This window comes from Phasianus colchicus, chromosome Z (assembly GCF_987193195.1).
Source record: "Phasianus colchicus chromosome Z, bPhaCol1.hap1.1, whole genome shotgun sequence".
Taxonomy (NCBI): Eukaryota; Metazoa; Chordata; class Aves; order Galliformes; family Phasianidae; genus Phasianus; species Phasianus colchicus.
The window spans coordinates 56,290,414-56,314,873 of record NC_143476.1 but is presented as its reverse complement, the minus strand read 5'-3'; the positions used below and the strand labels follow the sequence as shown (position 1 = coordinate 56,314,873).

The window sequence follows — 24,460 nt, the reverse complement described above, 5'->3', positions numbered from 1 at the left end:
TAATATCTTTTCATTTTCCTATCAATATTACTGTTCATTACTGCTTAAAATTACCGTGTCTAGGCATAAGAACATGATCATCAGTAAAGATTAAATGCAGATTTTATTAAACAAAAATTAAGAAATGTTCTTTAAATAAAAGTCTTTGCTTGTCTTCCTATAACTGATACTATACCTCCTGATAACAATTTTTACAAATTTCCACAGGAAAGCATGTGCAAAGATGACATAATGACGGTAAGTATTTTCAGATTTACCCTTCTCAGGAAAGCTCAATATGATTTATCATGGACATTCTGAATTTCTCATTAATGTAACTTTAAACACAATGGAAATTTAAGATTGAGTGTATGTAGATGAAGTTATTATTGGAGCAGTAAGTCTGTTCTTATCTGCACAACCAGAGCTTGATTTCAGGTCTACTTCAAAGGGCTTTTAAACTTATTTGAATTTACAGATTGCGCTTGGAGAGTCTTGTAAGAATACAAAAGATCCTAAATAGATTAAAATTCTCTAATTTGGACTAGGTCTTCTGAAGTCATAACCATTGCCTTCAGTAAGACTTGTGCCTATTTCTGGAAAACTGTAATTTTTGGTCCTTTTAGTTTGTAAAAATAAAACAAGAATCTATAAAGTTCAAATCTGATCAGATTGAATGATCATATATATTTTTTTCTATTTACTATCTAGTTATACTGGGACCAGTTTCTGTGCATGACTGCAGACTCAGAATCCATTACCATGAGGAGCCAAGTCAGCTCTGCATCTTCTGATGTCACCCAGGCCACCAGAAATGTCAACAATCTCATCATTAAGCTTTAGGCATTTCATTACTGGTTTAGCCTAGTGGTCTCTGAAATATCAGAGACAGGGGTGCATGCTAGTATGGTATAGGAACAATGTATTCTGTACCATTAATAAATCAATTTAGGTTTAAATTTACATCACCTTTACCTCATCCCTTTTAAAAACTTTATTTTTGCATATTTTTATAATACGTGTAATATTTCAGTAAAGCAGGGCATTTACATGATTTATGAATTAATAGATACAGATATATTAGGGGTGTAGCCTCATAAATATTTTTCTTACGGGGATGCATAATGCAAAATGCTTGGAGACCAGTGGCATCTCCATAGTACAGTATTGGTATCAACAAATAAAAGTATAGGGTGCACCACAATTAAACACTTCAATCAGAATAAATCACCCTCTCAACATATGATGAAATACAGGATCAGGAAAAAAGTAAATTAATTCCCCTTTGTTTCCTCTTTTTGCTTCTTGTTGCATTTTCCTTCTACTTCTCTGTTTCTAAGTGTATTTGGCATTTTTCTATTTTATACTTTCTCTAGTCACAACTGGACTGGTTTAATTTTCAAAAATATTGTATTTTATACAGACAAAAGCTCTTAATTCCTTTTCCTTTCCTCCCACTCCCCCCCTTTCTTCTTTTTTTTTTTTTTTTTTTTTGTTTGGTTCTGCCATAGTACCTCTCCATTCCTGACATCTCCTTTATTTCCCTTCTTATTCAAACCTTTCACCCTCCTGCACCTAACCAAGACCCCCTTTCACTTTGTCTGCAGACCCATCTTTGGGCCTTCCCATTGTTTACCTTTGCCTACTTCCTTCCACCCTGCAACCCTGACCTTTTTTCTTTTCTCAAGGGGGACCTTACATTTTCCACTTCCTCTCTTTCCTGTTATTTTCTTTCCCCATGACAAGAGGGAAGAGAAATGCGCAGGAGTAGAGATGTGCCTTTGTGGTGTTCTGTTTCCTCTAGCCTTCCGGCTACCCTTTCTCTTGGCAACAAACCACATATCGGAAAACAGGAATAGCTGACCACATGCTGCAACAAGTCCCTTCCTGCCTCAGTTCTGTGCACCACCAAAACGCAGCATGTGAGCCCTGGCACAGCCACAGCTGGCAGCAGGTTGGGAGATTCTTAGGAGGATGCTTATGGAGCACTGAGACCAGCAGAGCGACAGCCAGACAGGATGCAACAGGTGAGAAAAGGGAGCAGATAACAATCTGCACAGAAGTGTCTGTGAGCTGCAGCTAAAGGAAAAGACAATGTAAGCTGAAAGACACTTTCTATACTCAACGGGTGACAATTACATGCCAGAGCACTGTGTTTCAATTACAGCACTGCTACAGTGGGAACTTACATCAAGCAGGCTGGCAACACACAACTTAGCGATCAAAGATCACAGCTAGTTTACGTATGAGATTATTTATTTAGCTGCTTCTCTGCTGCTGTCATTTTCAGAAAGTCATTCCTTCATGTTTTAGCATGTGCCGTGGCATAAGAAATCATCATCTACAAGAAGGTGTAAGCCAGAAAATACTGATGTAGATACTAAGTGATTTATCTTTTTATTTTCTTACGTACTCCTAGAATTAAAAGTAAGGGTCACTGTAGGAATCTACATATCAATCATATCAAAATGTTACAGTATGTATATGAGATAGCTTCGCTAACAAGTTAAAGATGAGCACTTAAATTCATCTCCAAAGTATATGCTGACACTTGTTTTTTCTGCTTTTAAGCAGTGTGTTAAAAATCATGGTGCTTTTGAAGTTAACCACTTCCTTTTCTGACATACCCCTTCTCACACTATTTTTGTTCTGAATGATGGCATTGAAGAAATACTAACAGCATAAATGTCATCTCCTTTCCCTAACAAGCTTTAAAATAAATATATACCTTGATGAATATATATTAATAAATATGTACCTTAATTAATATATATATTAATAAAAATATTGAACTCTAATGCACAAGAGCCAAATTCTAGAGTTTATAAGCATCAGCAATTTTAAAGCATGTGCCTATATGTCCAGCAATGCAGTTTCTCTGTTTAGTTCCACCAACTAATTCTTAAGCAGGATGTAACAGAGGGTATCTGCAATCATTTGGACAATAAAAGAAAAATGGAGAGAAAGCTGCTGACAGTAAGATGGGCAAAACGATGACAGATTTGTTGTTTACCAACTCCTGCAAAACAGAAATGAACAACACTCACTGCAACTTGTAGGAAATAGATTTCAACAGGAATTGCTAATATTACAGTGAGCAATGAAGTTCTTGGATTCATTGCCACCACTGCCAGAATAGCATCAATAAATTTTGAAAGGGCATAAGCAGATAATCAAACAGAAGATAAGCAAATACTAAAAGAAAATACGTTTGGATGAACCCTTAAATATTTCTTGTTCAGTAACTTAAGAAGGTCTGTATGGTCTTCCTAAATAGCATCTCTGACTACCATTGTTGGAGACAGAATTCTGGGACAGACAGACAACTGATTAATGTGGCATTTCTTATATTTGTAGTGAATTTAGTGCAAGTAAGCACCTCCCGTTTATTAGCTGCTGCCTTGCTTGCATTTCTGACCCACATGTAAGTATGACAAAGCTTAAGGAAAGAAGGGTAAGATTACAGGGCACTGCAGAATAACTAACAAAACTGAAATTCACACCTTTGCTTAATGTAAAGGTTTCACTATGCATATATATATATGCCGGAGCTCTACATGCAGTCCGTATACTGCATGCAACTGCAATACAATAAAATGAAACAGCTGCCTGTGCCTTATGGAAGTACAGTAGGGTGGATCAGCTCTTGTAATTGTAACTGAAATTGCTTCTTTAATTAGAACTACATACTGTATAATGTGGAAAACCAAACCAAACTCCTATGAACTATAAAAGAGAAGCACAGAAGAGAAGTGCAGACTGTTAAGTCATTTGCTATGAATAAGAATCAAATTCCTGGCTGTCATAAATACTCATAACTGACTCTCTTGAAATTATACATACATAATACATGTTTCTAACTTAGATTCTTCTGTGAACTGACACCAGTATACAGAAAGGTGAATATTTCCATTTATAATGGATGCTCCAAAATTTATGCCTCCTCTTTCATAATGTTGTCCCATGATACCAGAGGCAGATGTTGGCAGTATGGCAGTAGAGGCTGAACCTTCCCACAAATGTCCCATTACATGTTGTTGCTGTGCAACAGATGGCAGCAGAGGGGCACTCTGACAGAATGGCATCTGGCACGGAAATGCATATGAAGCAGAGGCGTGTCACTGCATTCTTCCAGGCAGAAAATATGGCACCCACTGACATCAATTGACAATTGCTAAACATCTATGAAGCCCAAACAGTGAACATGAGCGCAGTGAGGCAGAGTGTGGTGCATTTCTGCCGTGGTGACAGAGGGTCACTTCCACCGGTGCAGACTATTACAAGCACGGCATGCAGGCTCTTGTTCATCACTGGCAAAAATGTGTAGTTCATGGTGGTGACCGTGTTGAAAAATAGTGGTTTGTAGCTGAGAAGTTGGTCTACCAAATAATGTTACTATTCTCTTTACATCTGTTGTAGTTTCCATGAAAATAAATAGGACGCAGTACTTTTGAATCCAACTACATATTTCATAAAATACTTAAACACAATGGACCTCATAGTATATACACACAGTATACTTTGAAGTCATTTCTAATTACTTATTATTCTAATTGCTTAGCAAAGTCCTATAGACAAGGTGCTCCTACAGACAAGGTGACAGTTTAAATAGAAGTACTATTAAAGGTATACATTCTCACAAACCTCATAGAAAAAGAGAAAACTCAGCTGTTGACTAAGCAGTAATCAGAAACGAGTCAATACTTCATTCACATAAGAACACATTCATACAGCTACATACTACATCAAAAAGGGGGAAAAAAGGAATTTACTTGTTTCTTATTTTTGGAAAAAAAAGAGGAATTTACTTGATTTTTATTTTATGGTCTTAAATAAGCAAGAAACATTTGGAAATGACTGTAAAAATCACTGTCATTAGTATGACAGTACAACCACAAAACCTTTTCTTAGGCAGCAAAACCATTTTGAGGCTTTCTATTATTTTGAAATAGATTGTGTTAAGTTACCTTACTAACACCTCAAGGGAAAACCTAATAGAGATAACTTTTGAGGTCAGCTCCTTTCTCTCTGGCAAAGAAATCCATTCTCATATTGATTCTTTCTCTACCCTGCTTTTAAAGCATTTCCTTTGGCAATTTATCTGAAATGAGCTAGAATTCTATTTCCTTCCACAGAAGGAAAGAGCAAGAGATGTCACCTGAAAAATGAAAAGGAAAATGTATTATCATTATCATCATACAATATTATTTCTTCACAGGGAAACACTGCTTCTTTACAAATGATACTCTTTCAATACTATATCAGCTCAGTAAGTTTGTACGTTCAACTAACGTTTGAAGACCAGAGTGTCAAATGTTACCCAGACTATTCAAGAAAAAACAAGCCTGAGTCAGTAGCTCATAAAAAGCTTTTTTCACCCCACCCCCACCCCCCAGCGAGAGCACAAACTACTATTTGAATTCTAGAAACATTATTCAAGTGAATTAGAACAAATGCTATTATCTAATTTGACCAACTAATTTGATTTAAAAAACACTATCCCTATTTAGACCCTTCAACTGCTTACTTAGCACAAAAGTCCTATGATAACTGTTGTGACAGAAATACCAAAAAGAAGATTCTTCAAGGCATCTTTCAAGCACTTTTCTCTTTTTAGCATGTATAATATGTATATATGTGTATATAACATTCAGCTTTTCAACTATCCTTCAGTAGTAACGTAGTAATGCAAATTCTGACACTGTCTTTGGTATAATCTCAGGCTTTAGAACCAGTTTTCTTAACAGCCTATCAACCACTAATGGTCTCAGGTTTTTGGTTTTTCTACAGAAGTCTTGCTTTCCTGCTGCTGAAAATTGAAACATCAGAACTGGGAGACAGTAAAGATAACTCTTGTAATTCAAATCTCCATTTATGAGGTGGTGTATGATGATGAGGCACAAATGTACGTAGTGTCAACTATGTAAAGGATTTGCAAACCATACTTTACAAAGCCACAGAACAAGCAATATTGCAACAGATCTCTTGAGATTACCTAGTGTGACACGCATGCTCAGAGCAGGATCAACTGCAGCAGGCTGTTGAGAGCTGGCTTCAGACAAGTATTCCTAAATATAGGAACTCCACAAGCTCCTTTAATCAGTTTCAGTGTTTGACCAACCTCACCATGAAAAGTTAAAAGTAAAAAAGATAAAGGTTGATTTCCCTGTTTTGTGTTTTTTTGGCTGTCCTCTCAGTTGTCGCTACTCCCATGCATCGGGTATTTATACACATGGATAAGAGCCTCCCAGGCTTTTTCTCTCCAGGCTGAAAAAGTCTAGCTCTCAGGCTCTCCTGTTGTGAGGGATGGTCCACTTATACCCTTAATACAAACATTCTCTGATACATTCATACCTTGCTTGCATTGCCCAAAACTGAGTTAAGTGCTCAAGTTGTCACAGCAGCACTAAATGGCAGGAAAAGCTCACCTCCCTGGAAATGCTGGCAAGTCTCTACCTAATGAAGCCCAGGATGCTGTTCTACACTGCTATATCATGGTCAGCTTCTCCACCCCTTCTCAGTTCCTTCTCTACAGATAGACTTTTAAGATTGGTCTTCTACTTATGCAGGATGTTTTCCTTCTGTTATCCTCAGATGTTATCTTCCTTCCTCCTTCCCCTACTCCCACTAATAATGGGATCAAGACACTGGACCATACACCAAGAAACTATGTCTACAGGACCTGAAACAGACAGTAGTGAGAAACTGAGTAGCTAGCCCTGTGACAAAACAGCATCCAATTAAAAGCACAAAAGTGAATGTGAACAATTTTCTACTAAAAAAGTTCACAAATAAAAATAAAACAGATTTGAAATTCACCCATAAGAGTGAATATGCACTAGATCACTTCTCTGCTACATGAAGACATCAAATAGCTGGATGTAATTTTTTTTTTGTCTGTAATTGGGAACAAGAATGCATAGGCTTTCATGTCAATGCACATACTCCCCCAGGAGACCACATCCTTAGAGAGTAGTCACAGTTTAACATAAATGAAGTTGTTTTTAAAGTTGATTAGTCAAGTTTCCAGAACTGAAAAGACTTTACTGTCTAATGTCTGGCTCAAAGAAGTGTAAGACCATGTGGGACATGAAATGCGCTTTTCTTTTTCTGTAAAATATAGACATTGTCTTATTAATGAATGCTGAATCAACTCTTATGTATCATGAGACAACTGCATCTATAATAAAACAACAGCCCATTGTCAATCTCAAAGTGAGAATTTAAACTCAAGACAAACCACCATGTCAAATGTTTTTTTTTAAGCTACAGTAGCTCAGTTGCCTTATACCAATGATCTCTTGCCACAGCATAACTCTCAATACAATGTTGGCTGCAACCTGAAAAACTTTGGTGTAAAATATAAACCAGAACAAACTGGCAATAATTAACTATACATAAGCAGTCCTGAAGACACCAGAACCTTTACTCACCAGTGCAGTCTGGCACAGCTGCATCTACTGAAGACAAAACACTGCTAGTGTTTTGTTCTGTCTCAACAGAGCACAGAGACATGAGCAAAGTGGCTACAGCACCTACTTTGTCCTTTCAGTTACAGGGTGTTGTAATATTTACCAGCACAGTCAGATAGTTCTTGTGATGACATTTGATTATTTGCCTGCAATTTGCGCTACTAGCAGCCAATCTGTATGACTAATTGCAGTTCTACATTCTTTACAGGTTTCTGAAGACTCTGAAAACAGACATAACTCTTTAAAAACAAAAGTACTCAAGGGAAATATTTCCATCAAAATTGGAGTGGCTGAAAGCCAGTAAGAAACTGAAATCAAACTGTAAGTAGTACATAAATAGATCTGATGCAATTCAGCTGATTTAAGCATATTCCTAACTCAATCCTGGACCAGGATGGAAATCTACAACCAATATTACTGTGCGACTACCAGTCTGAAGTCCAGAACATATTAAATCATGCTTGATCAGAAAGGCACAAAGTTTTTTTAGCATGAGCTTAAATATCTTTAACAACAACCAGAGAGCATAAGAAATTCACAACTGATTTCAAAGTGAACCTTGAATTCCACAAAGAATAGTTATAATGAAGTTATAATGAAAACTGTAAGTTGAACAGGTGGGAGCAGTAAGAATTAAGGAGACATGGAGGTGGGAAGGTGGTCAGAGCAGTAGTTGCTCATAAAAAGAGATGTGCCAATAAAATTAACTGTCATTTACTACTCTAATTTTCAGTTTTTCCTTTTTTTTTTTTTTGAAAAGCCAGAAAAGAAATGAAGAACAACAAGTACTTGGAATATTGTTTACTGTTAAATCAACACATCTGAAAGTTTTCACAATATAATGCTACATTATACAATAGTCTGAGTCACAAAACAAGCAGAACAATTAAACTACATAAGGCCTTAAAATTAGAAGCATAGTGCATATTTTCAGATTACCCATCTTACAAATAGGCTACATATAGTTTTTTTTTCATATTTTTATTCAAGCAAAATGCATTCAAGGAAAGGCAACTTACAAAGTTTATTTTAGTATGACTTAACAGGAAAATGTCAACATTCTTGCCCCTCCTCCCACTCTTGTCTAGGAGAGAGCAATAAGTATAGTTTCCATACAATACTAAAAATGAAATAACTTTTACACTAAACATCCAAAAGTAAGTCTGAACAAACTGCAAACTTTCAAGTTTTATTACAAAGTTAAATAAACTTCCAGGTTCTTCCTATTGAAACACTGCATCTCTATACAATCAGTGTTTAAAACTACATTGTCCAAAAAGCTTTCTAGATTCTAAATGTCCTATTTGTTTCAAAGTAGTACTTAGTGGCCTCAGTAGCAATCATGTAACGATCGTTAAGTTGTAACAATGACAATTTTGACATTATTTTGGCAAGATTAGGGCAGCTAAGAAGATGCATGAGTAAATTTGTCCCTTTCAAGTTATAAAACAGCACAAGGACAAAACAGAACAACTGAAGTAAAACTAAGCACAACAGATATAAAAAGATATGGAAAGACCTAATTTGATCCCCTCCCTCTATAACAGGGCACAGGTCATTTCCAGTGATGCTTCATTCTTATTACATACATGAATAATTGCATGGCTATTGCATTTTTACATGACAACTGCTTAGAAGTCTGGTTTTAAATTTACATCTGAGAAACAGAGTAAGTCACAGTACATTTTGAGATGTTTAAAAAATATTTATAAACTTGTTTTTAATATGCTAGAGCATTTGGCAACACTTTTACAGCATTTGATTTTATATAATTAAAATTTCATACAGTACTTGTTTTTTTTTTTTAATCTGTAAAGAAAAACCTCACAAAGTAATTTGAACTGCCAACCTTGACTGATGATGCAATTCCAGTTAATAATACTGGCATCAAAACCTTCACTAATTATGTTGACAAATCATTACCTGTACATCTAATGAAGGCAACCAACCTGATTTGAAAACACAACCTTCAGGTTTTATGTTATGTACTTATCAAGGTGTGCAGTTCTGCAGTGAAATGAAGCAGCATGTAAATATACAAAGGAAATTACAAATTCACCAGTTCCTGTGACACAAACCGTTTTAATCTTTCAAGATACTGTCCATAGAGCTCCACATCATTATGGCCTGCTCCTTCTACCCACAGTGGCTCTACAGGTCTCTGGCAACGTTCAAATAAGGCTAGGCCATGTGAAAAGTCAATTACTTCATCTTCAGTCCCATGGATAATTAACACAGGAGATGTTATTTTAGAAATTTTGTCAATGCTGTAAGAAAAAGATTGTTTCTATGAATGCAGTCAGTTGTATTATAACTTCTTTGAAGGACCAGAAACTCTTGAATTTAATTACATACTCTAGTTTTAACTATTTAATTTTGGAACTGTTTAAATAAAAAAATAGATCCTATCAACACTCTGGAAACCATTGTAGCAGCACGTTTAAGCTAAACAGAAAGCACAAACACACCCAGAAACTAGTAGGACTGAATAACTGAGCAATCCAAAAGTGATATTGATTACTATGTTTGTTAAAAACATGAAGCTTAAAAAATATTTACTGAAATAAATACTGAACCAGTTATAGAACAGATGAAATTACTATTTCAGAGATTTCCAATAAAAAAGACCAATGCTTTTCAGAACTAAAATAATTTTGGCTCTTTATGTTTAAGTTTTTGTGGGGAAAAAGTTAAGTCTTGTAATCAGATCTTTGAGCCAAGTGTACCAGTTCATAAGGGTAAAATACTGGCACAGTTCTGAAATACATGACAGGAATTTTCTACAGCCCATTTTTCCCAGTCTTTAATACTTATTGAAAAACATGCAGAAGGCTTCCTTTGTAGTTACTCAGATTAACAACTTGCCAGAAGAGAACTGCTCATTGTTGTTAGAGGTATTAAGGGTTACACAGAGGAAAACTAATCACTTTTCATTTATATCCACTGCAACAATTAGAGATGTGAAAAACCTTAAAGATTTAAGAAGTTCTATAGACCCCTTCAAATAAAGTGTTTCTTGTTATCTATTCCAATTATCCTCTAAGCCTTTAATGAACATCCTGAGAATTTATCATATTACCCACTTCTCTAAAGGGAAGCTTATGTAATTGGAAAAAAACACATGCAAAAAAAATCCCACAACTTACTTTGGGAATGCATCAAAGCAATAGGTCTTCTTTGTATCAGGAAAAGCTACTCGCATTCCTGATGTCAGTGGAGAATGTAGGATTACAGCAGCACTTTCATACCTAGCAGCAAGATCCACAGATGGTACTGTTCCTATACTTTGGCCATATATAATCACATTTTCAGGGCGGATTCCGTACCTAGAAGATCAAATAAGTTAATGAAAAGGCATATAAAGGGAAATAGACAAAAACAATTTATAAAAAGGCAAACAAACTATCTCCATACATTAAAGTTTCCTGAGGAAGATAAAACTGAAGCTAGAACAAGAAAGCATATTTTAGATCATCACTTTTACTTTCATCACTGAAGTAAAAGGAAGATTTAGTCTGTTTTGACAGCACATTTCTTGCCTTAAGAAAGAATGCTTTAGATTTTGAAGCATAGACTTGAGAATGCTGTTACAACTTGTATACTAGTTGAGTATCTTTATTAGTAACTCCTGTGGAGCTACAACAGGAATTATTAGAGCCTCACTAGGTTTATAGTTACCATTACCTAGAGGATAGTCAAGCATGCAAAAAATGTTGTCAGTTTTACTCGACTGTTGTCTGGTAAAAACTGCAAGATGGTGACATCATTCAGCTTCATGAATGATAAGTCATGCCCTTACAGACAACGTCCAAAATACTACATATTCTCTGTAATAGTGAAATGCTTCTTTCTGACTGATCTATTTGAAATACAGGTCAGAAAAAGGAATACTTCAGCTAATACCATTAACATATCCCAATAAGCACTACAAAGTTCAAGTCAATTTCCTCTCCCTCTAAGACAAAAAAAAAATGTTTCACAACTTTTGTCTACCTCAGTTACAGGAAAAAAAACATCTAGCTGCACCTATCCAGATCAAATCTAACGTATTTTCCTGCAGTAATGTGGATGCAAGAGTGATCTGATGGCCAAGCAGCACAACAGTACTAGAAAAATCTGAGCAAAATGTTATGCTGGCAAGAACAGAACCCACAGCAGAAAATAAGTACTGATATGCTGAAAAATACCAGCAAAACATTTTTATCACAGATTGGATCTGCAGAACTGTCTATATGGAAGCCTGTAGTTTACATAGGAGAGGAAGTACTTTAAATAGAAAGAGATACAGCACTGCATTCAAAAGCAAAATATAAGTCATTCTAATGTATTATCAGAAGTTTGTTAGCTCTCTAATTTACACTGGACTAGCCTAACAATGCTATGGAATAGCATACTGCAATTCTAGTGTCTGGCAAAATTCCTAGGGGAATTGACAACTGCTTTCATTTAAAGTTAAGGAAGGTTCAGCCATTACCTTTTCAATAATAAACATATGCATCTTCTCTGCAAAAGATGAGAGATCTGTACAAGCTAAGAACACCCAAGCTCAGAGTTCAAGTTGATCCATTAGCATAACTCCATGAAATACAAATATTAAGGTAACAAGAAATTGTTCAAGATTATGTAAAAAATGAACAGATGTCTGTAGAACAAGTACTTTTCAAGAATTCACAAAACAGTCAGCACAGACATGCATAGTCTCTATTTATACCATGAAAACTTAATGTTCCCTAGAAAGAGTTTCTAGAGTACAACCAGATTAAATGTTCTAAAATACCGAGACTTAATCATCAGTTTTATTACTGGCAAACCCCCTCAAAACAGTTCTCAGAGGAAAAAAAACATCTAGCATTCCTTGTAAGAAGACTCTCAGAATCCCAACAAACTACAAAGCAATGAATTAATGCTTTGAAATGTAAAAGAAGATGTAGAGTTTTCATTATTTCTTGATCTATACTGAAACACTTGAAAACAGAATAGATCTCCTAAAACAGCACATTTTTGCATTCTGAAAATACAGTGTCCTTCTATCCTTTTTACAAATCAGAACAAAGTCACATTAAATACGTGATACACTGTTTTATTAGTGTGACATCAAATTTGTGCAGTACATTATCACAGAACACCACCTTACAAATCCATCATACATTTTCACCAGTATCAGACTCTATAAGATGAAGACTACTGCACAAAGTTTTAAAGCAAAAAATAAACATTATATTCTCCATTGCATTTATTCTTCCTGTTTGGACCCAAATATCAGCTACAAAAAGTATTCCAGGAATAGTGCTTACTGTGTTCGGACTAAAGTAAACCTTTTCAGCACCACAGCCAGACTCCCGTCACAGCACACTCAAACAGCTTTTACACTCCGGAAACAGAAATAGTTAGACCTATAACCAGTAGGGGCAGTTCAAAACAGTTAGACTTTCAAATATTCTGGTATGAAAAATAAGCAAAAAGTCCCTTGAGATCCAAAGAACAGTATCAGTGGTACCTGTTTCTCTAGTTTCCCCCTTCCCCTCTCCACTCTTTCCTCACCTCCCACTCCTCAAAAAAAAGTTGTGAGAAAAGGAGGAGTCCAAACATACTTCAGTTTCTCTCTCAAAAGCATCACCTTCTAGTTTAAAACTAAAGAGTTCTCTGAGAAGAAGGCTGCTAGTAAATCCCTTATCCATAGAATTAACTGGCACTTCCTTTTGGCAGTGCTATACTATTTCCAAGAAATTTCATAAAAAATTATTAAATGTCCAAGTTCTAATTCGGGAGAACAGTTAATAACTTCATTATTCAATGATTCTTTTATTGCTATGAATTAAGTAAAAATTAATTTCCTGTTCCTCCAGAATGAAAAGTATGAAATCAAGAGCAAATGCAACAGTAATACAGTCCCTTAAGAATGGTCGGCCATCCTGAGGAAAGAAAAGTTATAGAGCTATATGCTGAAAGCACCTATTCAGGAGCCAATAGCTCAAACACTTGCTGTGAAAACTGCTGACATCTTTGAAAACTCACTACATTGATTACAGTAGTAACGCATGCTACTATCTATTAACAAAATCACAGACAACTTCATTTAGACAGACTTTTTTTTGTTGTTGGTGGTGATAGTTGTGAGGCCTTTTTTTGGTCACAATCAACATAATGGACTTCAGAAAAAAATATGAAAACAGTAGCAAAGAGATGCACATTCTCACAGAAAGAAGCCTTCCTCAGTGAGAAGTTACTCAGGACTGAATTTAGCATAAAATCTAGACATTTTCCGCAGCACAAAGGCTGCCAAAACATTATTTTCCCAGAGCAACTGAGATTTCAATTCCTTTCAACATCTGATTTATCCTTTAAGTTTATACACCCAAGGACTACCTTCACAGAAAACATGGAACTTGATGAGCAGTACTTCCACAGAAGTAGATTTAACCCTGCTCACAAGTTTGCTAACATTCACACACATCACATTAAAGGTATAGGTTAATGTCACTACTAAACTATGTGATATTGCCAAAGAGAACAGTACTTTCCTACTTTATTTTCAGCCACATGTTGCCCTCATTGGGTTCCACTAACTACCTTAGGAAAGTGTACTAACCCCTTTTGGGAATAGAGCTGCTACTTTTCTGCTCTTCTGTGCAGGCTGTCTTCATAGTCAGACAAGTAATGACTGGACAGAGGAGGGACAGAAAAAAACAAGCCAGTATACCACTACCTGTATTATTATACCACTTCCTAGTACTAGTAATCCAACCTAACACATGGTTTTATTAGTCACCCTTATCTACTTTTCTGTGAGCCTACAAATGATGGTCCCTTGTAATAGATGCAAGCCTGATCACTCCTTCCTAATTTTCTCACCTTCTGGTAAGAAAAGAACTCGTGTTCTAAACAGCACAAAATATTCTTTCCCCTCCTTTGTGACAACCTTAATAAAGTGCTATAGCAAAAACAGCTTTACTGTTTCCTTTATATTTGTTTCTGTAAATAATACCTTTTTCTACACTTATCTTAATGACAGTTTCTTATTTTTCTACTCTTTTTATTTAACATACACATTATTATGACATAGAAATCTTGCAGTTTGCAAGGTTAAAGTTACCTTTAACAACTAAAAAATAAGCAGAAGTTACTATGGTGTGCAATGTGGGCCCCTGGAATATCTGCCATTTTGCCCTTGATACACTCAAGGGAGACAGAAAACAGTTATCTTATTATCTCTGAAGTACTGCCCTTGATCTTGAAGGCTTGCTCCCTTTACAAAACAAAGCATTGGTACAACCAACCTTAAAAGGGTTCATTTTCAGTAATATCTCTTAGGTTCCTACTAACAAAGAGGTGCAATAGATGTTCTAGAGAGGCTACTGTTTGTTAAGTCAATACCACACTGACTTACCCAACTGACAGCACTGCTTGGGCAGATGAAATAAGGAGAACATCCTAAGGGAGTTTTAAATGCACATTTCAGAACCTTTTGTCATTATGTACATAACACATTAAATTACAGGTGCAAATTGCAGAACATGAAGGACACAAACATCCCTAACTATCAACATTCCAGGCCAAAAATTAAATTCATGAGATTAAAACTCTTCCTCAACTCAGACGCACCTTTTCTTTGTGTATGCAACATACAATGTTGCCAGAGAGGGAGAAATAAACAAGTTTTAATAGAGGCAAGTGCATTGATAATGCATGTAGTAATCAACAAGACTTACCTTCTTTATCTGGCCTTTTATAGACCTTACAATGCTACTCATACATTCATTCTATTGATAATGTTATCACCACAGTAAATCAAGGACACTTCTGCTCATCAATTTAAACGGAAGTGCAATCTCCCTAGAAATACTGTAAGTTTAGGCACAGAAAGAAATATCCCTTCTCCTAATGTGAGCCAAAAGTAGTACAAGAGAATGCACTTTTGAATGAAAAATGTAAGATGTCATTTTTCAAAACAATACTTTCAGCCATCAGAGTAGATTTGAATTAAGTTGGAGTTGTGAATATTCTATATTGACACATCAGTATGACAGTGAGATCCTTCAGCTTTTAAAATATTGTTTGATCCATGGTATGAAACAGTGGTAAGGTAGCTTGACTTCTTAAAGATAAATCTCATTATGAGTCAACCTTGGCATGTCTTTAGGTTTCTGAATGAGCACCACTTGCCATGCATTTGCCTGGGGCTGGTTAAACCTTTCCACCCTTTCTAATGTGTCATCAAAGGCATTCAGAGACCAGAGCAGCAGAAGATAGGCGTATCCCAAAATGACTACTTGCATTTCAACACTTTGTAGCTATGACAGTCAGAAAAAGAATGTTCTCACTTGTGGCTTTTATATAGTGCCATGAAGATGAATACGCAATGCTGTGCATCTTTCCTAAACACCATGGTAGTGAATCACCTTGCCATCTTTCACAGTCAGCATCCACAAGGACAGCTACTGAGTCCAACTGAAATATTGAAAGCAGATAAATAACAAGGAAAATTCAGAATCTCCATTTTCTTTTTCTTTTCTGCTCCACTGCAAAATAGTTCTCCACATTCATCTACATGCATGATAATATTCACATCTTTGTAAGAACCTCTTTTGAGAAAATGGTGTTGTACTCATCTTAATTTCACCCTGAATATTACTTCAAAGACTATTTCTATTCCCTGCAGGAAAGCAGTGACCATCAGGAAAGTTCTTCCAATAAATAACTAACATATCAAAACTGTTACTTGTGTTAAAGACTGTAGAATGATGAGAATTTCAGTTACCCTAGATACTTCTTTCTCCTTTCCAGAGAAAAGTTGAGACTCAACAAGATCAAGCCAACCTCTCCATCTCCCAAGTCTTTCAATGCTGGATTCTGTGATCCCATTTCTCAGAAAAAAGAATGGAGGAAGTTGAGTGGCTGTGATCAACCTTCAGCAGATGTAACTTCTCTATTTCTTTCTTTGTCCATCACACAACCAGTGAAGCATGGTTTGTAAGCCTACATTTGCAAGACACAGACTCTTCCTATCAAAAGGAACTTCAAAGAAATTACATTCACCCTACAGAGAACCCATAGAACTAATTTGCTTTTACAGAACACTGATTTCATAAAGCATTAAAGACAATACCAGAGTAACACTGACAGAACAGACTACACTAGAAATGTGAATCAGCACTGCAGCAAATGCTTAAAGATTGCATTCTGGTCTTGATATTAAGTACTAAAGAGCAGCTGAGCACTGCTTCAGGGCTCAAGAGAACACTGGCAACCATATTGTATGAACTAGTACATCCAGAGTCATGTACTGAACTTCACTGCATTCCACTCAGTATTCAAACACAAAAGCAAAATCAGGACTAGCAGCTGGAAAGTTGTTGAAAGTAGAAAGTGAAAACTAGTAATAATAATGATCACTTTTTAGTCAACGAAAAAAATTAAGTTCATGTCTGAGAAACCCACAAATTGGGCACTATATACCTAAATATAAAATCTAGCTCTAGATACTTAAATATTTCTACACAAAGTTTTGACACAAAACATCTCACAGGAGCAAATAGGCTCAAGGCAGAATCATTCCTGAATAGAAGGAAAGTAAAAGGGAAAGAATAAAAGTAAAAGGGAAGGAATATGCATTTAAGAGTCATATGCTCCTCTACTTCCCTAAAAGGGAAGTTCTGCTCATTGCAGCCTTTCAGTACCTAAAGGGAGCCTATAAACAGGAGGGGAATCAACTCTTTGAAAGGGTAGATAACAGCAGGGCAAGGGGAAATGGTCTTAAGTTGAGGGAGGAAAGATTTAGGTTGGATGTTAGGGGGAAGTTCTTTACTATGAGAGTGGTGAGGTGCTGGAACAGGCTGCCCAGAGAGGTTGTGGATGCCCCATCCCTGGAGGTGTTCAAGGCCAGGTTGGATGGGGCCCTGGTCAGCCATCTAGTATTAAATGGGTAGGTTGGTGGCCCTGCCTGTTGCAGAGCAGTTTGAGATTCATGATCCTTGAGGTCCCTTCCAACCCCGGCCATTCTGTGATATATTCAGATGGGATATTGTTACAAGCTATAACCTTATTTGATTAGGAGAGATACTGTTTAAGAATGGAGTGGAGAACTCAAATTGCCATTGTATTTCCTTCTAGGTTTTCCATACAGAAATTATTCAAAGATGATGAGGTGAGAGCAGGTAAGGACACAATTACCCACTAATTTAAATCTATTTTCTGTAGTTTGAGTATTCATAAAACAAGAGTTTTGCTTTAAATTTAACAACTCATGGCAAGAAAGTGCTGTCAAGTTGAAGAAGTGGGCTTTATGTATTTGGTAGCTGGGACTCCTACCTGTATCACAGAATGTATCTGTAGTATTTACCGTACTGTTTTACCATCTTAAAGTAAAGGCTTAGAACACAGGCTCTCGAAACAGCATCTTCCCATCTTGAGATTTTATTTTCCCTTATCCAGCTTTAATCTGTGCTAACAGCAGTGATTCAAATTCCTGGGCTTTGTTCCTACCATGAAGTACTTATGTAGATTAATTACCTCCTCTCTCAGATACTGTACTTTGCTAAAACAGCTTTCTTTATAAAACAAAAAGCTTCCTACCTTCTGGAAATGCTGTAGCTACTAGTCTGAATTTTGAAACAATGGAGGTCTGAACACTCATAAAGATCATTAAATATCTGAAAAATGAACTTCTGTTTTCTCTTACCCATTATACCAGTAGCTCTGTGACTGGGGAAATCTACTATGGATTTTTCTTCTCCTCTAATACTGTCAATAAAGGGGATCCTTAACTAGGACAGTAAGGGCTGTATTTGAAACATTCAAATAACAACAGATGACACCTTACTAAAACTTCATCCCATTTCAGTTTCTCAAGATATCAGTGCTAAATACTGATACTGCTCAATAATAACACTATCTTTGTTACACTATATCACTAGTCTACTTTGATATGAATAAATTAATCACCAAAAACAGCATTTTTGTTTCATTTACCAATGCAGATTAAGCACAGTGATTTAGAAAGCATGCTGTAATGTCTTACCTTGTCCTAAGAGCCACCCAAGCAGCATCAATGTCAGCATACAGATTCTTTTCTGTTGGCTTGCCAGAGCTTGCACCATATCCAGAATAATCATATGAGAATATGTTGCAATTAATCCGTGAACCGAGTCCTATGTAAAAGCTGCTCATCTGACCTAGGTCAACAGCATTTCCGTGCGAGAAGAGCAAAGTATATTTGGCGTTAGGTGAGCAACGCACAAACATACAGGCAATCCTGTTACCTTTACTTGTTCTAGTCATGAAGCACTCAATAGCATCTTTTTCTCTTGATGAATACTGCCAGTCTGCTCTCTCTGAGAGATGTAAAGTCCAGCGGCTACCACTTTCGTCACACATCAGAGTGTATGTGGGATCAGGAGGTAAGAATGCCAGTTTGGAAGCAATTTTCCCTGGGCATGGCGGACAACAAAACAGGCAACATAGTTCACTGAAGGAAAGATTATTCATCTTCTAGTCTGAAACAGGAAGAGAGAATGGTATCAGTTTCTAGTTGTAACGTGACATAAAAAGAAAAACCTCAGTGAAGTTGTAAGTTCAACCTCTTGAGAAAATAACATTGAAATTTAGTTTAAACAAAGCAAAAGTTTAAGTATATACGTAAATTTCTATGCAACACCTTTGTTATTAGTAGCATCTTTAGAATTACTACATTATTACAGAAGAGTGGTAACTCTTAAGCCTTGCCAGACACTAGAACTGGAATATGATTGCTTAGACCAAGAACAAGCATGAATTTTAGTTTCTTTTGAGGCTACTTGCTTCAGAGCAACAGAAACACTGACTCCCTTGACAAATTGACATTATAAAGAGCAATTAAAATACATTGCAGTATTTGCAGGATACGAAGATCACATAGATTCACTCCTACAGCCACAAACTGATAATATACTTCCCATATAATGACAATACATTCTCAGTTTGAGTCACGAAGTCTTGCAAACAGTATCATCAGTATGAGAAGTGCACAAAGGTCAAAAAGATTCTTCTACTGCCTAGCAAGTACTTCAGACCTTCACCCTTCTGAAATCCAGCTGTAAACTATTCTTAGCTCTACATTCTGTCTGACAACATTTTCAACTCCCTTAAAGTGTTTATCAACTAAGTTTCCCATTTTGCACATCAGAATTGGGATTATATTATCAGTCTTAAAGAAATGACTTTTTATTCCATGTTTTAACAAAAGCACTCTGGACATACTGTTCTAACACAAATAACTGACAAAGCAATATAACCTATACTATGAATTCAAAGTACTTAATAGGGAGGGAAGAGGGAGTTTGAAAAAGAGCAAAATAGACACAGACCTAAAGCAAGCTAGTTAAAAGACACTGCCGCCCTGATAAAGAGACACTGAGTCCTCCTAATTTACAAGGCTGAGAAGGAACAGGAAAAGAAATTTTTATTGTGACAGTACTTTTCCCTTGAAGGTAGGAGAATGAGAGAATCTGCCAAGAACTGTGAAGTACATCAGCACACCTAGCATAAGTATTTACTTCCCTGTTGTGGACACATCTGATGTTTTATCTCAAAGAACTTTTCCACCCAGCTCCACTACAGGTCTCATGCTCCACTCAGTCATGCAAACAGAAACTCTCCTACAATTTCATGTACCAGCTTTGACAGCTAGAGTCAAGCTTAAAAACAGGAATAACAACAGAAAGCCAGCTTCTAATGTTCACATTCTCCTGTGGTTTCAGGCAACAATTCCCTTGTGTCAGTCAACAATTAAGTCTTACTTCTAGCTATGATACCTGGCAACATTGAAATCACATTTCAGTCTGTTCTCTAACTTGTATAAACTTCTTTGGAAAAGTTTTATAGGGCATTGCTGTAAGGATTTTTGAATACAGATGGCTGAACAGTTAGCCTTATTTTGACTGTATGAATGGTCTCTTCCCTTGGTACAGTGTGACATTCATATAGAATTACACAATCATAGAATACACTTGTTGAGAACTAAATCACAGCAAGTAAGTCTAATTAATAAACAAGATGTGCATTTCTGAAATATTATTGCTCCTTGTGGAGCAAAAAACAATGGGTTGGTTGTCCTTTTTTCCTCCCCAAAAGGTGTTTTTATCCCAAGTCTCTAGTTTTCTTCAAAACAGAGGGAAATCACAGATTCTTAGGCATGAGTTGTCAACATAACCAGTTACAGGAGATGGCAGAAAGGGGCCATCATCTCCCATGAAAAGGTAAGTTCTCTTAATGAACAGACCTGGAGTATACAACCTACCAGTTAAGGAAACAGACTCATGTATTAATGCAATAAGCAAATTAGTCACTTAAACTTGTAATTGTTCATCTGCTCCCTTTCAAGTGACATTATTGGACATTACTTTCAACATGCAAGTAAAGACAAGAGGAAAAGACCACAGAAGAGGTCCAGAGACACTCAAAAGGCTTTGAACATCTTATGCACAAGATCAGGTAAATATTTATTTCCTGTTTTATGTCTCTCACAGCTGTGAGCACCAAAGGAACCACTTTCTTCACCTTAGTCAGAAAGCTCATATTCACAGTCTTTGGACAACAGTTGTTGTAATACTTCAAGGGGCTTTTTCAGTTCTGCAAACACCACCAATGACTCAGTATTCAATCACAACTCTACTTCTATAAAAACTATTAAATTGAATATTTTTTCTCACTTCAGAAAATTTGAATGCCAAAGCTAGATAATACAGTGTGCTTTATGATGGGGGGAAGCATTTTTCATTTCATTTGAAAAAATGTAGTGGTACCTTCAAAACTAAGGTACAAACAGCCTCTTGTGTCCAGCCTTGCAACACTACAAATAAGATTTCAAAGTATTGCTATCTGTTGTAGTAATTTTAGCTGGCCTGTGGAATTCACATTACTGCAATAATTGCAGATAATCAGCTGAGGATGTACAGGGCCTCAGCATAGCTTAAATGTGCTAAATACATGTTGGTGCCACATATGACAAATGATTTGTGTGGAAGAAAATGGATAAAGTATCATTTCTCTCCTTGTACCAGACTGTAACGTAGACTTTATGTAATGCCTATTTAATCTTTACTGAAACTACAGTTTCTTATTCCTGAGCCATTCTCCATTTGAATCATGGCCAGCAACAGCCTTTGCTTTGAAGAAAATACTTGCTGCTGTATTTACTTGGAAAAACTGAAGAAAAAATTAGATCCCCAGCATCACTAACTGAAGAAACGTGTCATAGAACACCTATTGGTCTTTCTCAGGAAGATACCTCCAACTAAACACAAACAATGTTTTCATTATACTGGAACTGGTTTGTCATTCATTGTATTCACATGAGTGTGTTCTTAACCTCTGGATCTGGAATGGAACCAGGATGTGAGAATCCCCAGGGTGCACAGTGTAATTCTGATATCACTGTTTAAAAGTACAACTGAATCAGCATTTCAGGCTACTAGATATGCACATGATGCCGTAACTTCAATTAAAACAGACATTATCCTTCCTCAGAAGGTATACGGCTTAGATACTTCAGTGAAGTGATTAAAGTTTGCTTTAAATGTTAGGAAGACATTCAACATTATTTCCTAATGACTTCCCAACACAGGAATTAAGATAAGACTTTAAAAAAATTAAGTAAATCTTTATTTAGCATTGCCAAGTCTTCACAAAAGCAGTTCAAGTTTTCCATCTAGAGATCAAGAGTACAACTGAAACCTAATAATTTACGAAACTCTCAAGTATCGTAGGTGATACTGCTTGAAAAAATACCAAACCAATAAGAAAAAGGCTTGAGTATGCTTCACGTGAATTCTATCACTAAAACCAGGATAAAATCAACTCCCATCAGAAATTACCACAAGGATAGGTGAGTAATGGGACTAACATATGCAGAGATCACCTAGGTCACAACCTAACAGCTTTTGAATATGCATGATGAAAATCTGTCCTCACAACACTAGAATCTCCAGATACAAAGATAACACATTTCAACAACATAACAGTAAAGATGACAGCACTGCCCTGCAAACACAGTTCCTAATGCTGATGAATTTACTAATAACAAAAAGAATGTAGTAAGAGAAATGCAAATATCCTTTAGAAATGAAGAATATTGTGTTTTCATGGTACAGATACAATAGAAAAATTCTGTGGAAGGAACAGTAATGCATGAATTTTACTACAGCTCCAAGAAGGATGAAGAAACAAAACAGACTGAAGTGACAAGACTGCTCTCTGTAGAAGAGCCTTTAGAAGAAAGGGGAGACCATTTTATGAAATTTATCTAACTCTCATGAATAACAACAATAATTAAAAAGTAGCAAACAAAAAGGAAAATTTAAAACTGCCTACAGGCAGTAGTTAAATTCAGCAATTAACCTTATGATTAAAGCTGACAGAAGAGGGGAAGAAATCCACCTAATCTGAAAGTACACCTTAAATATTTATATTGCTCTTCCTAGGATAATGAAAACATAGTTCTTTCATATAAGCAATTATTCCTGTTCTTGTTTCTCTGTAAATCAGATTAGCTTCAATTATTCACATCTTGAAGTACTTTACTACATATTAGCATCTTAGCCTCAAAAGTCCAGCCCACACAAACACTTATCTAGAAATCTTACAATTAGAATTCTACAGATTTAATGTAAATATGTATTTAGATTAAATTGCTTACATCGTAAGAACAATTCAAAAGAATAAAGTCAAATTCATAAGCACTACTGCCAGCTGGTAAATCTTATTGGTGCCCTAACTTTGCAACAGTCAAGATATTCACATTGTGGTGTGCTGTTTTTTTTTTTTTTTAATGAATAATTATTTTTTCATTATGCAGTCCTGAAATAATGTACTTGAATGTAACTTCCCTCTCTCTTCCACTGAAGGCAAAGCAATGAAGACTGAAGTTCAAACCGTTACTGAAACTGTAACGTTAACACCTGTGTACATTGTTACACAAAGAAGGGTTTGAATACAAATTTAACATGTATCAGTTCAACACCTAAAGGAACAGAACGTTAAGTAAACCGGTGAACAAGTAAGCTAAATTAGTTTAGCCGTCCTATACAGTGCTATTAAGAATGAACGTCCAGCAGGTCCAGAAAATAACACTGAGGAAGTTTATTCAGTAATGAAAAACAATCCAAGATACTCTGTGAAGTCGCTTATTAATCCCGCAAGCACTTCTCAAACAAAAACAATAAAAAATACCAGCCTACCAACGCAATTATATTCGAGAAAAAAATAAGCAACAGTAACAACCAAACCGTACGGAGGCATAATGAGAACAGAACTTGAGTTCAGAACACACTGGTTACAAACAAGCAAACCGTGTGTTTTCGAGTGGCTGCCTCCGGGCTGAAGGCGTTAAACTTAAGCGATCACCGCTCGAGAGCAAGGCTAAGGCCGGCTTCGCCCTCGCCGGCAGCAGCAGGAACCGAGGAAACGCAGCAAGTCGCCTCATCGCAGCACCCGCTCTCCCCAGCCGGCTCCCGGCAGCTCGCAGCGCTGACAGAGGCGCTAAGAGTGCGGGGCCTGGGGACGCGCAGCTCGGCAGCGGCCAGCTGCTCCATCCTCGAACAAAGGCGCCCCCAGCGTGAGCGGGGCAGCGGCCGCCCCGCAGCACCCCGCGGGAGGAGCGACGGGAGAAGCCGCCGCCCGCCCGGCCCCTCGCCGCAGCCACCCGGAGCGCCTCACCTGCCTGGCAGCCCCTCCCTCTCCCGCCCTCCCCCCACCACAGCCGGCCCGGCCCGCCGCCCCCCGGCCCCTACCTGCACGGGGCTCCCGACTCCCCCTCGCTGGGCAGCGGTGACCCCGCGCGCTCCCGACCGCCGCCGTCCGAGCGCCGGGCGCGGCGACGTCGGTTGTGCTGAGTAACGGCTTGGCGGCGGCTGCCGGCTCAGCGGTGCCCGCTGCCTCCCGCGCAGCACTCGGAAGGAGACGCGCGGCCGGCGGAGGCCTCTCGCCGAACGGCTTAGGGGAGCGGCGCCGACTTCGCCCCGTCGAGCGGCTGTATC

The 24,460-nt window shown here is 37.2% G+C and overlaps 1 protein-coding gene across 1 annotated transcript; it reads right to left on the bottom strand.

The window, feature by feature from the left end:
- Nucleotides 1-8,237: 8,237 nt before the first annotated feature.
- Nucleotides 8,238-24,354, bottom strand: ABHD17B (abhydrolase domain containing 17B, depalmitoylase). The gene is made up of 4 exons (XM_031608756.2): nucleotides 24,215-24,354; nucleotides 18,469-18,943; nucleotides 10,598-10,777; nucleotides 8,238-9,718 (listed from the first exon to the last, which is right to left on the bottom strand). The coding sequence occupies exons 2-4, from the start codon at nucleotides 18,933-18,935 to the stop codon at nucleotides 9,499-9,501; spliced, it is 867 nt and encodes a 288-aa protein (XP_031464616.1). The 5' UTR covers nucleotides 18,936-18,943; nucleotides 24,215-24,354; the 3' UTR covers nucleotides 8,238-9,498.
- Nucleotides 24,355-24,460: the final 106 nt, after the last annotated feature.

Bases quoted from the DNA above. Each gene is read 5' to 3' on its own strand.
- ABHD17B (XM_031608756.2), bottom strand. From the start codon at position 18,935: ATGAATAATCTTTCCTTCAGTGAACTATGTTGCCTGTTTTGTTGTCCG. The intron at 10,778-18,468 runs GTAAGACATTAC...TTGATCTTCTAG, and splicing joins TGGGTGGCTCTTAGGACAAG to GTACGGAATCCGCCCTGAAA. The intron at 9,719-10,597 runs GTAAGTTGTGGG...TTTTTCTTACAG, and splicing joins TGCTTTGATGCATTCCCAAA to CATTGACAAAATTTCTAAAA.